At 51.2% G+C, this 16,459-nt stretch overlaps 1 protein-coding gene across 10 annotated transcripts in view; it reads left to right on the top strand.

Annotated features, from left to right (window-relative positions):
* frya (furry homolog a (Drosophila)) overlaps window positions 1–16,459 on the top strand; it is a 110,812-nt gene that overhangs the window by 68,042 nt on the left and 26,311 nt on the right. For all 10 annotated transcript variants that reach the window (XM_035384019.1, XM_035384020.1, XM_035384013.1 and 7 more), the window contains exons 23-39: window positions 464–588; window positions 1,270–1,327; window positions 1,579–1,670; window positions 2,017–2,189; window positions 2,906–3,066; window positions 4,141–4,251; window positions 5,174–5,328; window positions 6,261–6,360; window positions 6,481–6,652; window positions 8,419–8,702; window positions 9,345–9,491; window positions 10,217–10,385; window positions 11,182–11,272; window positions 11,451–11,533; window positions 11,699–11,849; window positions 14,276–14,379; window positions 15,606–15,791. In XM_035384019.1, the coding sequence (XP_035239910.1) occupies window positions 464–588; window positions 1,270–1,327; window positions 1,579–1,670; window positions 2,017–2,189; window positions 2,906–3,066; window positions 4,141–4,251; window positions 5,174–5,328; window positions 6,261–6,360; window positions 6,481–6,652; window positions 8,419–8,702; window positions 9,345–9,491; window positions 10,217–10,385; window positions 11,182–11,272; window positions 11,451–11,533; window positions 11,699–11,849; window positions 14,276–14,379; window positions 15,606–15,791 (2,362 nt within the window). The remainder of the gene's footprint in view (window positions 1–463; window positions 589–1,269; window positions 1,328–1,578; window positions 1,671–2,016; window positions 2,190–2,905; window positions 3,067–4,140; window positions 4,252–5,173; window positions 5,329–6,260; window positions 6,361–6,480; window positions 6,653–8,418; window positions 8,703–9,344; window positions 9,492–10,216; window positions 10,386–11,181; window positions 11,273–11,450; window positions 11,534–11,698; window positions 11,850–14,275; window positions 14,380–15,605; window positions 15,792–16,459) is intronic.

Here is a 16,459-nt window from a genome sequence, read left to right as displayed (position 1 = left end):
TGTGTGATTGATATTGAGCGTACTGTGGTCTGTGTGTGATTGATACTGAGCGTACTGTGGTCTGTGTGTGATTGATATTGAGCGTACTGTGGTCTGTGTGTGATTGATACTGAGCGTACTGTGGTCTGTGTGTGATTGATATTGAGCGTGCTGTGGTCTGTGTGTGATTGATACTGAGCGTACTGTGGTCTGTGTGTGATTGATATTGAGCGTACTGTGGTCTGTGTGTGATTGATATTGAGCGTACTGTGGTCTGTGTGTGATTGGTACTGAGCGTACTGTGGTCTGTGTGTGATTGATATTGAGCGTACTGTGGTCTGTGTGTGATTGATACTGAGCGTACTGTGGTCTGTGTGTGATTGGTATTGAGCGTACTGTGGTCTGTGTGTGATTGATATTGAGCGTACTGTGGTCTGTGTGTGATTGATACTGAGCGTACTGTGGTCTGTGTGTGATTGATCAGGTGATCGGGACTCCCTCTGTCGCCTGGCTCCTGAAGCAGCTGGTGCCCCTGATGAGAGCGGAGAGCATCGAGGTCACCGAGTCGCTGGTGCTGGGGTTCGGCCGCACCAACTCCCTGGTGTTCAGGTACGACCGGACGTGAAAATACCAAACCCCACCCAGGTCCATGCCATTTAGCATCAAAGAGGACTCCGACTGCACAAGTGATAATTAAAGGCTTTTTTTTGTTGTGTGAAGCTCGGTATGTGCAATTCTCTGATAAAAAGAGTGTGAGAAAAATACCTTCCGCGTTATTAGGGCATTCTTGTCATAACTCAGATAGCCAGCGTACCTGACAGTTCTGTGAACTCACTGCTAGTTCGAAATTAGAGGTGCAGAAAATAAAGGACCCTAAAAAACAACAGAAGAAGAAGAAAAGCATGCAAAGAGGAAGTGTTGAAGTTCCCTGAGCAAAACCTTGTTCCTGTTATTAATTTCTAATTCTGTCCTGTATTTTTGAGAATTAAGGGCCCGGGAGATATACACGAGATTTGCAGTTATTTTAGGATGAAGTCACCCCAGTCCTTTCCCCTTTGCATCAATTCCTGGTAAACAAACAGAGCCTGGATGGGTGTCATTCAACGGAAAATGCTGCTACTTCCAAAATATTAGCACCTCATGTTCGGCCTAGTGTACCATACACTGGAATGTTGAGTTGTGTATTTAAATTACATGCCTATTTCCCAGAATTCTTAGTAACCACTCAGTATGTTCTGTGCTTTTCAGTATGTGACCGTTTCCTCTGTGTTTATTCATTTCTGTGAATAGGGAGCTGGTGGAGGAGCTGCATCCTTTAATGAAGGAGGCCCTGGAGCGAAGACCAGAGGTGAGCCGCAGGACGGGCGCGGAAATGCTTCCGGGGCGCAGGGAGGGTCGCCTCAGCTCAAAATTTGGATTGGGTCCACAGCCCTTCCCTTTCTTTTTAACTGGGGGAGGGAGTAAAGCAGTGAACCTCTGATAAAGCGAACAGATGAGCAAAATGGTGGTTTGGGAGCACATCTGTGGTGTGGTGGTGAAGGGTCTGATGGGTCTCTCTCTCCCTCCTTCTTCTTCCCTCTCTCTCTCTCTCTCTCCCAGAACAAGAAGAGGCGTGAGCGGAGAGACCTCCTGAGACTGCAGCTGCTGCGGATTTTCGAGCTCCTGGCAGACGCCGGCGTCATCAGTGACAGGTGACAGATCCCCCCCCCCCCCCCGCGCCTCCCCACCCCCCACCCGACCCCCCCTCGCCCTGGCAGGCTCAGGACACGCCGCGGCCCAGCTCGTCTCCAGGGGAAACCGCAGTCCTCTAACCACCCGAAATCAACACCAAAGCATGCAGATGAGATTAAATGCAAAGCATGTTGTCCATTTCCTCTTTCTCTTAACCTCTCTCCCTGTGTCTCCTTCTCTGTCTTTCTCTACGCTGTTCTCTCTCTCTCTCTCTCTGTCACTCTATCTGTCTCTCTCTCTCTCTCACTCAATCACTCTTTTTCTTTTCGCGCTCCCCTCTCTTCTTCCTTCTCTTCCTTCCCGCAGTGCTAATGGGGCTCTGGAGCGGGACAGCCCTGCTCTGGGCGCTCTCTTCCTGGAGTACGTGGACCTGACCCGGATGTTTCTGGAGGCCGAGAGCGACAAGGACCTGGAGATCCTCAAAGACGTGCGGGCCCACTTCAGCGCCATGGTGGCTAACCTCATCCAGTGTGTCCCAGGTAACTGAGCCGTGTAGACCTCCCCACCCCCCCCCAATTACCCCCCCCCTTTCCAGTTCACTGTAACTGCCACTGCTGCTGTAAAAAAACTCCAATAGCCGGAGGCATTCGGGAACAAAATAAATCTCCCAAAAACTTCCAAATGAAATTTTAACACAATTCAGTTGCAGGGGTAATTATTAGCTGTCTCCTGTTTGAATCAGATTCCTTGTGAACCTCGCACCAAACGTGAATTCTTTAGTGATCTGGCTGTCATACTTTTTTGCAAAACCACGGGCTTGGAGTCGAGCTGCAGCCGGAGAGTGAGAGAGCGACTCAGAGGGCTGTTCAGAGGTTGATCTGGATTGGGATCGTTCTCATGGAACATCGAGGCCGAAAATAGAGCATCTTAAATTGGCGGGAAGGGTTAAAAAACCAAAATAAAAAGCGAGAGCTGGATGATTACTCACTCAGGAGCCTAGAGCAGTGCTATTTCCAGACCCAGCCTCCCGGCTCATGAATGAGATATGACTAACCGAGGTGTTTAATGAGAAACCAGCCTTGTGCCGTTACCTTGGCGAAACGTGCTTTGAGTCACTCTTCTGGTCTGGATGTGCAAAGCCTGCAAGGCCCAAAATGGATACTTATTGTTGTTAGCCAACATGTTACTGATACGCCTCCCCTCTCTGGTGATTTTTTTACTCCTCCCCTGCCCCCCCCCCCCACCCCCCCTGCAGTCCACCACCGCCGGTTCCTCTTCCCCCAGCAGAGCTTGCGTCACCACCTCTTCATCCTCTTCAGCCAATGGGCCGGGCCCTTCAGCATCATGTTCACCCCACTGGACCGCTACAGCGACAGGAATCATCAGATCACCAGATACCAGTACTGTGCTCTGAAGGTACAGCGTCCCCTAGCGCTGCGCACGCACGCCCCCCCCCCCTTCACTGACAGTTCTCGCCGGACTGGGTCGCTAGCTCGCGCGGTTCTGGTTCGGTCACCCGGTTCTGGTTCCGCCGCGGCGTAATCGGGACGGAGATGAGTGTGGGCCTGGGTCCGGAGTCCCAGGATGACGTGGGAACGAAGGCCGTTCGAGGCTTGAATCTATATTAAACCCGCCCTGGTGTCCTGCAACCCAGTTGCTAATTTTGACGTGGGAGCAAAGAGCCCTCGCTATTTCTAGCTTTATCCCTCTAGACCGGATACAGAAATACGGCTTTGGCCATACCTCCACCGTTTATAGCCAGGGGTCACGACCCCGGTCATGTGACTGGGGATGACAAGTGGGCAGGATTATGCTTCCAGGAAAAAAGGGTTAAAAACGAACTGCTGACTAAGCCTTGTTTGTAAAACCCCAGCCCTGTTTACACACACACACACACACGCAGCAATTACTTTATGCCCTAGCCTGAGAAATGTCTTTCGTGTGATGTCACCAATATTTACCCATCACTGACGAGAGAAATGGCATCTGCCCAAGGTGTCTGACCAAGGGTGGTGAACGTTAATGGAAATTTCCAGTGGCTCCCGTAGCTGTTGCTCACCTTCTTTATACATTTTAAAAATTAAAAAAAAAAATGTTTGGAAACACTATCTTGCGTGGCGCTTGGCAGGTATTTTGAGCTGCCCGTCCTGTACAGTGGAGCGCTGTGCTGAAGGGATCAGGTGGCGCTGTGTCCATTGTGGAAAGTGTGTAATTTCAGTCGGCCTCACACTCACGCACAAAGAACAGCACGTACCGTAGCATGAGCTGCGTGCGGCTTTTCCCTCCCTGTCCTTTGTGTGTTTGTTCTTGAGGTGTGTGCAGCTTGGCCTCCAGGGCCAAATCCACGCCGGTTTGCCCTTTTAGGTTGGCTCTAAGTCAACTGAGCCTTGATCGCAAAAAAAGTGGCGTGTAACACATGAGGCTGGTCGGTGGAACCCGAACCAGGAAGTGCTGAACTCTGTCTGTCTGTCTGTCTGTCTCCCTTCGCAGGCCATGTCAGCCGTGCTGTGCTGCGGGCCCGTCTTCGACAACGTGGGCCTCTCCCCGGACGGCTACCTCTACAAGTGGCTGGATAACATCTTGGCCTGCCAAGATCTGCGGGTACGTGGGCCAAGGGAGGAGGGGGGGGTTTTTATTCGCAGCGTTGCGTTAAAAAGGGTGAACGGTAGGGTCCTGCTGCTGGGCCTCTGGGCTGGTGCAGCTCGAGCCAGGGTCTGCCGGCCGACCCCAACGTGGGGGCAGGGGACTGGGAGAGGGCCCCCCCCCCCCCCTTCCCGCCCCAGAGTAAATGTTCTCTGCGGTTTTCCAGTGTACTCTGCCTTCTTGCAAGATAAAAGCACCTGTCACTGTGTTTACCCTGGTTTTTCCTCCTCTTTTCTTTCTTTTTTTTTTTTCTAAACGCACTTCAGTCCTTCGCTGCTCCTCAGCTCACGTCCTCCTGTTTAAAAATCCACCGCCCCCCTGAAACTTTACTGCCAGGCCGGTAAACATTACCACGTCCTCCTAGGGCACGGACTCTGTCCACAGCGCGGCGTGACGTGTGTCAGAATGACTGGTTCCACTGCATACAGTGACCTTTTAACAACGAGAGTCCCGCAGCAGCAGTGAAAGTGCAGCCGTTGCCTAAATGTGGTCTGGAAACTTGTCTGGCTATGGATGCCTGTGCTATAAGCCTCTTAGCCTCTATGTCGGGGCGACATAGCTCAGGAGGTAAGACCAAGTGTCCTTGAGCAAGACACCTAACCCCTAACTGCTCTGGCGAATGAGAGGCATCAATTGTAAAGCGCTTTGGATAAAAGCGCTATATAAATGCAGTCCATTTACCATCCATTTACCATTTTATTTCCCCGGGGATTAAAAAAAACTTCTGGAGGGTTTTATTGGGAATATTTAGGTTAGCGGGTGACTGAAATTGAGGGGGAGAGCAGGCGATTTCATTCCTGATCCACATTAGCAAATTGAGTGCACGAGGCTGCATGCTTTTTTGGCTTAGATTGTTCCTCTCCCTCCTGATGACCGCAAGGTGCACCAGCTGGGCTGTGAGGTGGTGATCCTGCTGCTGGAGCTGAACCCTGACCAGGTGAACCTGTTCAACTGGGCCGTGGACCGCTGCTTCACCGGGTCCTACCAGCTGGCCTCCGGCTGCTTCAAGGCCATCGCCACGGTCTGCGGGAGCAGGTAGTTACTCCCTCTGCTGACTACACGAGCATACACACACACACACACACATACACAAACACACACACGCATACGCACACACACATGCGCATACATTCACACACACACACACACACACACACACACACATGCACACACACATTCAAACACAAACACACACACACACACACACACACACGCATACGCACACACACATGCGCATACATGCACATGCACACACACGCGCATACACACACACAAACACACACACGCATACGCACGTACACACACACACACAAACACGCAAACACACACACACACGCGTGTACGCGCGCACACAAACACACACACACACACACACACATATGCTCTCACACACACACATACACGCACACACACACATCCGCATACATGCACACACACACACACACACACACACACATGCACACACACATTCAAACACACCAAAACACACACGCACACACACACACATGCACACACAAAGGCATGCACACACACATGCCTCCAGGTGGTGGAAAGAGGTTGTTATCTCCCATGCTATGAGTCTAAAAATAAAGTGCACCAGATCTTGCTGCAGATTAATCAGTTCCTTATTCATCAAGAGCAGCAACTAATTAGAGTGGATGGCTTCAAAGAGATAATAGGCTCACAGTTGATGAGATAATTCACTAGAGACCAGGGGCAGTAGACATGTTGCTTATTGTTATTCTCTTACAGCTGTAAAGCTCAGAATCGCGGTTAAAACTGATAAGTTCACTAAGGTCAATGTTGCAGTCATAAAATACTGTGTATGTGTGAAGAACAACGTGAACGCCTCTGGTTAGTCATGGCAAATGAATCATCGAAATGTTCATTGAATCCAGGCCACTGTCTGACAGAAGTACTGAACTATGTGACACATTTTTCATCACGAATCGATGTTTTCCTTTCAGAAACTATCCTTGCGACATAGTGACCCTGCTGAATTTAGTTCTCTTCAAGGCTTCCGACACAAACAGGGAGATATATGAGATCTCCATGCAGCTCATGCAGGTGAGAGTATGTTAATGTCTGCTCTTTTTTTCGCAGCTGCTACAGCGCGTACACGCCCCTGTTTGTGTGGCGTGATCCCAAATTTAACTACGTCTCTGGTCTCATTTCACTGTCAAATAGATTCTGGAGACGAAGCTGTTCGTGTACTCGAAAAAGGTGGCGGAGCAGAAGCCCAGCAGCATTCTGTACGGGACCCACGGCCCCCTGCCCCCCCTCTACAGCGTGTCTATCTCCCAGCTCTCCGACCAGCTGGCCCGGATGTACCCCCAGCTCTCTCTGCCCCTCTTCTCAGGTAGGGATGTACCCCCAGCTCTCTCTGCCCCTCTTCTCAGGTAGGGATGTACCCCCAGCTCTCTCTGCCCCTCTTCTCAGGTAGGGATGTACCCCCAGCTCTCTCTGCCCCTCTTCTCAGGTAGGGGTGTACCCCCAGCTCTCTCTGCCCCTCTTCTCAGGTAGGGTGAAGAACATGGGCAGCAGCACACGCACGCGCGTGTGGGTGTACATACGTGTACCTAAACCACACGTGACTGTCTGGTGTCACAGGCGTCAAACTCCAGGCCTGGAGGGTCGCGGTGTCTGCTGGTTTTCGGTGGGGGGGTTCTCGGCACCAGTGGCTCATTTGATTGGTCCACACAGAGTCCACACATCTTGTTCTCAAGGCTTTTAATTTACTGCTGATTGAAGGGAAACCATAAAAGACCTGCAGACACTGCAGCCCTTTGAGAATTTAGTTTGACGCTGTGTACTATGTTACAGTATACCGGGATAAGGGGTGTGCAGTAAAATGTTATCCTTGAGCTAATGCTTGTGTGTGGCATTACTGTATTCACGCGACACCTGGGCCCAATGTGTACTTAAAGTATTTAATGTACTTAAAGTACTTCATCCCATTAGATGCTGATGAAATCTCAGAACATTCAACTAAACATGTTGATAACCAAACCACAACAGAATCGAATGAAAGAAAAATTTTGTTCCATATGCTCGTGAAAATAATGTTACTATTAAAAATAGTGAGTAATGTGCTGGAAGTTTAATGGTGTCTAACAAGTGGAAGCGTTACAATAATAATTTGTCCCTGGCCTGATCCGGTGATTTGTGAGTCAGCATCAGGGTTTTTTAAAATTTTATTGTCTTTTCCAAAACGTTTTCTCTGCGGACATCATTACTCAGGCAATAAAAGGCTTTAAATGTGGGAAATGCTAGCTTCTCCGCGTTAGCGTCTCCCCGCGCGGCACAGATGGCTCCTTCCCCTCCCGCTCCCCGCTTGCTTGTTTGTTTTTGTTGTCTCCGCGTCCGGAGCGTTTCCCGCGCCCGAGCGCCTCTGTGGTGCTGCACTGCCCCCCCTTCCCCCCCCCCCCTTCCCCTTGCTTCCCGCCCGCGCAGCTGACAGCCAATTAGCCCGGGGGAGAGAGACTCCCGCCGGCTCGTCGCCACGGCAACAGGGGAAGTCCGAGGCCGTGCCAGTGAGCCGCCGACAGAAATAACGAACAAAACAAAAACAAAAACAGGCGTGTACGCCTCTGACGAGTGGCACGAAGGAGACACACAAGAGCACTCAGACGGTGTTTGGGAGGATTTTTTTCTCGCTCTCTCCGGTCAGAAAGCGCCTGTGACTGAAGGGTCTTTTATAACAGAGGTGGCCAACGAGGGCCGTGTCTTCATCTGGTTTTCATGTCAACTTCTGGCCTTAATTCACCCTTACATTTATGAAATCTGACCTTTCAGCTACATTTCTTCATAAGGGCCTGAATGACAGCCGAAGCCTGTTCTTGTGTCCCTGTATGAAACTGATCTAATCTACGAGTGGACCAGTGTTGGTGTGAAACAGCCAATTAGCTCATTTAGCCAGAGCAATTGGTGGAAACAAATGCCTGCATACACACCGGTCCTCCAGGACCTTAATTCCCCATCCCCTGTTTTTACATGAAACACACCGGTGAAGTACAGACGCCCTGGCGTTAGGCTGCTGGAGCGGGGCCTGGGGACGTAGGTCATGTGACCTTCCTCACACTGAGGCATTTGTGGTGATTTCCGCCATCCCTCTCTCGCACGCAGAGGTCAGCCAGAGGTTCCCCACCACCCACACCAACGGGCGGCAGGTGATGCTGACCTACCTCCTGCCCTGGCTGCGCAACATCGAGCTGGTGGACGGCAGCCTGGCGGCCCCCGCCTCCAGCCCCTGCACCCCGGAGGAGGGCCAGGGCCAGGGCCAGGGCCAGGGCCAGGGCCGGGGCCAGGGCCGGGGTCGGGGGACCCCCCACCAGCTCCCCGGGACCGGCTGGGGCTCCCTGCAGGCCACCTCGCTGGTCCTCAACAACCTCATGTTCATGACTGCCAAGGTAGGGGCCCCCAAACAGGTCTGCAAGGACCCCCCCCCCCCGTCTCCGGTCTGCAAGGACCCCCCCCGTCTCCGTTATCCGCTTCCGAGCTGTGGATACTGCCGCTCGCTGCGGCTTTATAGATTTTAAACACATTATTTTCACTCTGTGCTTTCTTGCTGTTTTTCTGTTTCTGTTGTGGTTGTGTGGCTTGTATGGAGTGTTATCTATGTGCGCCACTTGTTTTATTCTTAGTTATGCTATCTATGGTCTTGTGGTTGTATGGGCACAGTGTGATCTGTCTGCATTGCTTGTTCTCTTCTTAGTTACAGCTATCTATGGCCTTTCCTGCTTCTATCTGGTTGTATGGATAGAGTGTGGTCTGTGTGCATAGTTTGTTCTATTAGTTATGCCATCTATGGTCTACTTTTGGAGGAAAAAGGGGAGGAACCTTACCTCTGCTGCCAGCATTAATTAGCACAGACCTGGGCAACGCATAAGCCAGTTAGCACCAGAATGCTTACCACACATCGGTTCAGGTGGAGAGGGAGGGAAATTGTTGACCCGGTCATCCCTGGGGGATGATTAATTATGCGGCAGGCCGGGTGGAGCCGGATTTTGTGAAAGTTTTTACTCTGGTGTTCTCTCTCCCCGGGGGCCCAGTACGGAGACGACGTGCCGGGGCTGGAGATGGAGAACGCCTGGAACGCCCTGGTCAGCAACGACCGGTGGAGCAACAACCTGCGGACGGCGCTGCAGTTCCTCGTCAGCCTGTGCGGCGTGAGCAGCGACACCGCGCTGCTGCCGTATGTGAGTACCGGCATTGCCACGGAAACCAGCCAGCCCCTCCGTGCTTTCATTCGGCTTCCCGGGCTCCTACCGGTCAAAGGGGGGATGGGTCCACTTTCCGGGCTCTTCTTCTGACGTTATGTCAGCGCGTGCGGCATGTGTCGTTGATTGGCCCTGACCGTTTTTAAGTGCGATGGAGGGATGCTTTAGTTGCTTAGAGAAGTTTCTCACAACCAGCTGGCTTTATGCTGGCTTTATAATGGCTTTTATTGAGGTATTTGGCAGCTTTTTCCTGTCAAAAGAAGGAAATGCACTTCAGGTGACTCCAAAAGCAGCGTTATTCTTCTTTAAATTGTGTTTAATATTGTTTTTCGTTTGGAGCTATTTCCCATGGCGCAGGCAAGCGGAGACCACTGCTCTCAAGCAAATCTCAGCACAGCTTCCTATGTCAACATCAAGTGTTGTATTAGCTACAGAAAGGGGAATAGCTTTGCTACCACTTGTGGGGACTTTTGGCAGGCACACAGCAGTTACGTTAAATGAACTGGCCCGTCTGTGTTCCCTTGTGCAGCTGTTTTAATCATTGACATTCGGGGTCGGCGGTCTCTGATTGGTTTGTTTTGGTTTGAGAAGACTGCTACTGTTCAATAGCTGGAGGTTTCAGCAGGAAGAGGAGAGTTTATCCTCAGAATGCGAGTGCACCATGATGTCGGGCATGTTGCCATGGTGTCCGTTCTCCCGTGCAGATTAAGAAGGTGGTGATCTACCTGTGCCGGAACAACACCATCCAGACCATGGAGGAGCTGCTGTTCGAGCTGCAGCAGACCGACCCCGTCAACCCCGTGGTGCAGCACTGCGACAACCCGCCCTTCTACCGCTTCGCTGCCAGCGGCAAGACCTCCACAGCTGCCTCAGGTGAGCCCAGGTGCTGCAGGTGGGTCCAGGTGCTGCAGGTTAGTTTGGGTGCTGCAGGTGAGCCCAGGTGCTTCAGGTGGGTCCAGGTGCTGCAGGTTAGTTTGGGTGCTGCAGGTGAGCCCAGGTGCTTCAGGTGGGTCCAGGTGCTGCAGGTTAGTTTGGGTGCTGCAGGTGGGTCCAGGTGCTGCAGATTAGTTTGGGTGCTTCAGATGGGTCCTGGTGCTGCAGGTTAGTGTGGGTCCTGCAGGTTAGTCTGGGTGCTGCAGGTTAGTTTGGATGCTACAGGTTAGCTTTGGTGACATAGATTAGTTCAGAAGCAACCATATCTCATTCGTTTTTGTGCTGGTTTCCCTCTTTTGCTGATGAAACATAAAAGGTTTTTTATTAGTGCTCACTTTGGCTGCCATACAAAATAATTCACAGTGTCCTCCTACTGGAATGTGCAACATTGTTTGTCAGTAGCACCATAAAGTTGGGACATTGATTTTATGCCCCATAAAGTTGGAACATTGATTTTAATTTGAATTAAAACAGTTTATGTTGCCAGTGTGCAGAGCTCAAAGCTGTTAACATAATTAAAACATTTCCAGAGTTTTATGAGGCACTTTAAATCCTGGGGTTTAAAGCTGATGGATTTTGCTCACGTATAAGCCTTCTGTCACTCCAAGCAATTATAAGTGGGGTCTGCCAAATCTCAGTTAAGACGTGCGTTTATTATAGCTGTATATTTTGTTGTTTAAATAACGTACGCCGTCATAATTAGGTTGTCAGACTGAACCGTTCCTTTGTTTTTCAGGGACGACGTCCAGCAGCAACACTGTGGTTGTCGGCCAGGAGAGTTTCCCGGACGCAGGTGAAAACAAAATGGCCAGAGAGAATGAGGACAGGTAGGAACTCTGACCTTGTGGAGCTTTTGCCTTCATCGTCAGAATTGTATTTGTGTAAAACAGCTATTTTTGGATTTTCATAACGTTGTGTGTGTGTGTGTGCGTGCGTGTGTGTGTGTGTCTGTGTGTGTGTGTGTGTGTCTGTGTGTGTGCGTGCGTGTGTGTGTGTGTCCTCCAGGTTCAGCAACATGATGCGGGCTCACACTCGGTTGGAGTCTCGCTACAGTAACAGCTCTGGAGGGTCCTACGATGAGGAGAAGAGTAAGTACTGTTCCTCTGACCACGGGCGCCTGGCTCAAGGGTACAACAGCAGTGCTGTGCCCGGGAATCGAACTCGCAACCTTTAGGTTACAAGACCGTTCTCAGAATGCTCGTCGCAGTTTGAGGCGCAGTCACGTGACCCACTGTTCCTCTCTGTCCCTCCAGACGACCCTCTGCCCCCCTACGCCGGTTGGCTGATGAGCGTGCTGGAGACCAATAAGCCGCAGCCTCTGCCCATGCCGGTCAACGGGGGCTGCTGGGCACCGCTGGTGGACTACCTGCCAGAGACCATCACCCCTAGAGGCCCTCTACACAGGTGAGATCTTAACCTGCCACTACCTGGACCCCCCCCCCCCCCCCCCCCCCCGCGCCCCTTTTAAATCTCCTCGGGAACATGGGGCAGTCTCCCACGCTTCTGAATGCTTCACGAGATTCTTCCTCAGCTCTGTAATTTTGTGCAGTCAATTTTTCATGTCAAAATTGGCGCACGTTGTTTGTCCGTTTGAGACGTTTGCTTGAGTCAGAAGTGGTGAAACGCTTGGCACGGTCGCAGGGGGAACGTTCCGAAACACACACACACACACACACACACACACACACACACACAAACACACACACACACACACACACACACAATCGCTGGGCTCGGTCGTCAAGCGCCGTCGCCACGGTAACTGTTTTGTGTTTTTCGCGTCCGAGGAGGCGGGTCTGCATCCGCAGGAGCCGCAGATAAAACCCACGCCCCAGGCCCGGAGACGCCAGGGGCACGCCTCTTTTCGTACATCTGCTCTCTCTCTCTCTCTCTCTCTCTCTGTCTCTCATTCCTTTCTAATCAATTCCTGGAGCTTATGCAACTGCGTGAGAAGAGAACCTTTCGCCCTGCGTCACTCGGCCTCTTATCACGGAGATGCGACTTGTATCCACCTGCGCCAGCAGATTCCTCAGCTATGCGGTTCGCCCTCGGCAGTCGAATAGCAAAAAAAAACATCGCCAGACAAAAGCAGCGATACGAGCTGAAATAATGCGACTGAACAATGCTCGATGCATATAAATTCATTTTTCGCATATTTGCAGTAGCTCAGAAAGGGACTGGAGCCCAACTGTCGGTGCTTTCACGTCGCATCCCCTTTTGCGAGAACTTGGGCGGGTTTGGCGGTTAATGGTTGTGTGAGCGCCTCTGTGATATTTGACTGTTTCGGTCCTTGCAGTCGCTGACCACAGTCTCTGGGGCTTTGAAGGCTATGCAGAAGCAGGGACATGATCGCTGTTTAGACGTTACACCTGTTTACAGCACCGTTCTGTTCTATGCCGTTCTATTCCGGTGACTGAAGTCTAACAATAGGCAACCTGTTCTCTGTCTCCCATGATTTATTTATTTTTCTATATGCTTTGGTTTGTGAGCCCGACCCCCCCCCCCCCCATTCCCCCCCCCCCCCCACCCCACACATGAAGGAGTCCATGTGAACATTCTGCCAGGCGACACATTCCTGTTATCAGTGCGACTGCTTGTGTGGGACGTCAGACAAAACAAAAATAACCGACAATGGCTGTGGTCACAGTCAGTTGTTGGGAACGTTGTGTCTGCGCCGTTGATGCAACCGAAGCGATGTGAGGCAGACAGACTGTAAAAGGTTATTCTGTTTGTTTTCTTCAGTGTTTTGAGTTGGGTTTTTATCCCTTGTTGGCCTTGAGAGTCTCTGACTGCCTATCCTACTGCTCAGTAAATGCCAGTGATATTAATTACTGTACTGGATATAGGGATGACCTTTTACTAATGAGGCCTCTAATGAGACTTATAACATACATTATAGCCGACATTTTCTTTGTAATCCATCACGGGAAGATTTTTTGGCAGGCTTTTTTTTTTGTGCACTTTTGATTACATTGCCCAGTATCCACCATACTGCTATTTGTTCTCAATAGCAGTATTTTGTGGATACTGGGTAATGTAGTCAACGATCCGGTAAACAGTCAGCGAATGTTTTGGATGTACTCACTGTACTCGCGCGCTCTGAAACGGAGGCTCTGGAAGAGGAGATCCTGCGTCGCCTCCTGTCCTCTCAGAAACGCAGAATATCTCTACGTTACGATGTGCCTCGCTGTGTGGAATGTCTCGCTGGACTGCGGCCCGGCAGGGCGGTTCGGTGCCCAGTTGGCTCTGGCGGTGGAGGGTTTACGGTCGGCGTGTTTGCTGCGGGCTCATCTCGCGAGAGCAGCTCCTCCGGTCGACCCGGGCGCCTGCGGTCTGTCTGCGGCAGCTGCGCAGACGGTCCGTCCCTCGGACGCAGCGACTGCGCAGCTCTGCTTGGCGGGCTAGTGAGCGGCGGTGGCTAGCGGTACGCGCTTCAGAGAAGAGCCCACCGCGTTAAGCAAGGTTCTTGGTGTGGAGGTAGTTCCACGTGTTCGGTCGGTCTTTGAGTGGTCTCCCGGGAAACTCTGCCCCCCACCACCCTCAGCTGAAATATTCGGGGCTCCTCCGACGCCTGCGGTCCGTCTGCGGCAGCTGCGTTAAAGAGTGTGCTCCTCGGACGCAGTGACTGCGCAGCTCTGCTCAGTGGGCTAGTGAACGGCGGCTAGCGGGTACGCGCGTGAGAGGAGGGCGCTCGCCGGTCTCCATCTCGGGTGCGTCGCGGTGGTCAGATGAGCCTCCAGGTGCATGCTGGGAGCGGAGGGAAGGCGTGGGGGTAACGGCAGGGGAAACGCCGCCCGGCTGAACGCCGTCCTGTGTTTTGTCGCCCGCAGGTGTAACATCGCGGTGATCTTCATGACGGAGATGGTGGTGGACCACAGCGTCAGAGAGGACTGGGCCCTGCACCTGCCCCTGCTGCTGCACGCCCTCTTCCTGGGTACGCCCCCCCTCCCGAAACCCCCCCCCCCCCCCCCCAGCCCCGGACCTCAGCTCCAACAGGAAACACCCAAGGCTTTTCATGTCACATACGAAAAACCCAACTCCTCCTGTTCCAATCAGTCCATTTTGTCTGATGTCACTGCATAAAAATTCACTTTTCAATATTGGCCTCACAGGGAATGTTTCTTTCTTTTCCCTAATTTGTCAAATCCTACCTATGGTATTGAAGGTGTAGATGTGCAGGGCCCCTTGGATTATGTAGAGAGAATGCTTGATGATATCACAGTATTCAGGGAATGTTTCATGGTTGTGGAAGAATGCTGTCAGACGCATTGAACGAGGAAAAGGGCAGACCACCCTGAAAACATGTCCTTAAACTGCCGCTGTGCACTTTACATTTGTAGAATTTTTCTAAATTAATAAATTGGGAAATAATTTCAGTTAAACAATTTTCTGTCTTTGGTGAATTTGCTGAATGCAGGTTCAATCTATTCCCGGTTTTGAGGTTTTTATAAAATAAAAAAAGATAATGTTTATATGGACTGCTGATCGGCGAGTTCCCCTTTGAGGGAGTGGCAACCCAGCTCTCAGCTGTGTCATGGCCGTTTAAAGTCAGATCTTAACATTAGGGTCATCCACACATCGAGAAGTCTGAAAAACAGCTTTGAGCTTCCATTTTATTTGGTTTTAAGGTCGACTCACGTTGAACCTCAGAGACCCCATGCGTAGCTAAAGCGAAGAGCTTTATGGATTCCTGCTCTGTGATTGGATGTTCGTCAGGGCGGCTTTAGTACACGTCTAATTCCATGTGTGCACTCTGTGAGTCCCGCCATGAGCAAGTCAAGCATGGCGTAACCCAGAGTGACAGTTTCCACGAGAACTGCGTGTCAGACAAGAAAAAAATAAAAGGAACAACAACAACAACAAAAAATGTTAAAAATTTGTCAAGCAGCAAGGACAAGCCTTTGGTCCACCTGTGCCTCTGTGTTACCACACCTTTTAGTGTCATTTCAATGTGACCATGGTGTTGTGCACATGCCTGTGAAAATTTTAGCAATGCCTTATCTCCCACGTAAAGTATGTTGAACATTTTGCCGTTAAAAGAGACATGGCGTGCGCTCACGCCCACAGGCTTATTTCTTCCCGCTTTAATTGTTTTTATTTCTGGGCATTAACTGCAAATGGCGGGCCTTGGTCTTGTGCTCACTGGGAATCTCTACACAGGTTTGGATCACCATCGGCCAGAGGTGTTCGAACACAGCAAGAGGCTGCTCCTCCACCTCCTGATCGCCCTCTCCTGCAACAACAACTTCCAGGTCATCGCCTCCGTCCTGCTGCTCACCCGAGAGATGAGCGACAGCAAGACCCTGACGGTCCGGTCCAGCTACCAGCCTGAATACCTGTACACAGGTGAGCACAAACAAGCTACAAGCCTGAATACCTGTACACAGGTGAGCACAAACAAGCTACCAGCCTGAATACCTGTACACAGGTAAGCACAGCCAGGCTACCAGCCTGAATACCTGTACACAGGTGAGCACAAACAAGCTACCAGCCTGAATACCTGTACACAGGTAAGCACAAACAGGCTACCAGCCTGAATACCTGTACACAGGTGAGCACAACCAAGCTACCAGCCTGAATACCTGTACACAGGTGAGCACAAACAGGCTACCAGCCTGAATACCTGTACACAGGTGAGCACAACCAAGCTACCAGCCTGAATACCTGTACACAGATAAGCACAGCCAGGCTACCAGCCTGAATACCTGTACACAGGTAAGCACAAACAGGCTACCAGCCTGAATACCTGTACACAGGTGAGCACAACCAAGCTACCAGCCTGAATACCTGTACACAGGTGAGCACAACCAAGCTACCAGCCTGAATACCTGTACACAGATAAGCACAGCCAAGCTACCAGCCTGAATACCTGTACACAGGTGAAGCCCAGGACTGTGAAAACTCTCCAGCTGGGGCTGTCCAATCCTGCTTGCACTGCAGTACTGGCCAACTATTTGCTGTCTTTTACGAAGCAGATAATTGTTTCCTTCTACTTATGGCAGATATATTTTTAC

The sequence above is a fragment of the Anguilla anguilla genome, chromosome 12 (assembly GCF_013347855.1).
Source record: "Anguilla anguilla isolate fAngAng1 chromosome 12, fAngAng1.pri, whole genome shotgun sequence".
Lineage (NCBI taxonomy): Eukaryota > Metazoa > Chordata > Actinopteri > Anguilliformes > Anguillidae > Anguilla > Anguilla anguilla.
The sequence above is the reverse complement of the archived record's forward strand: the minus strand, read 5'-3'. Positions and strand labels throughout refer to the sequence as shown.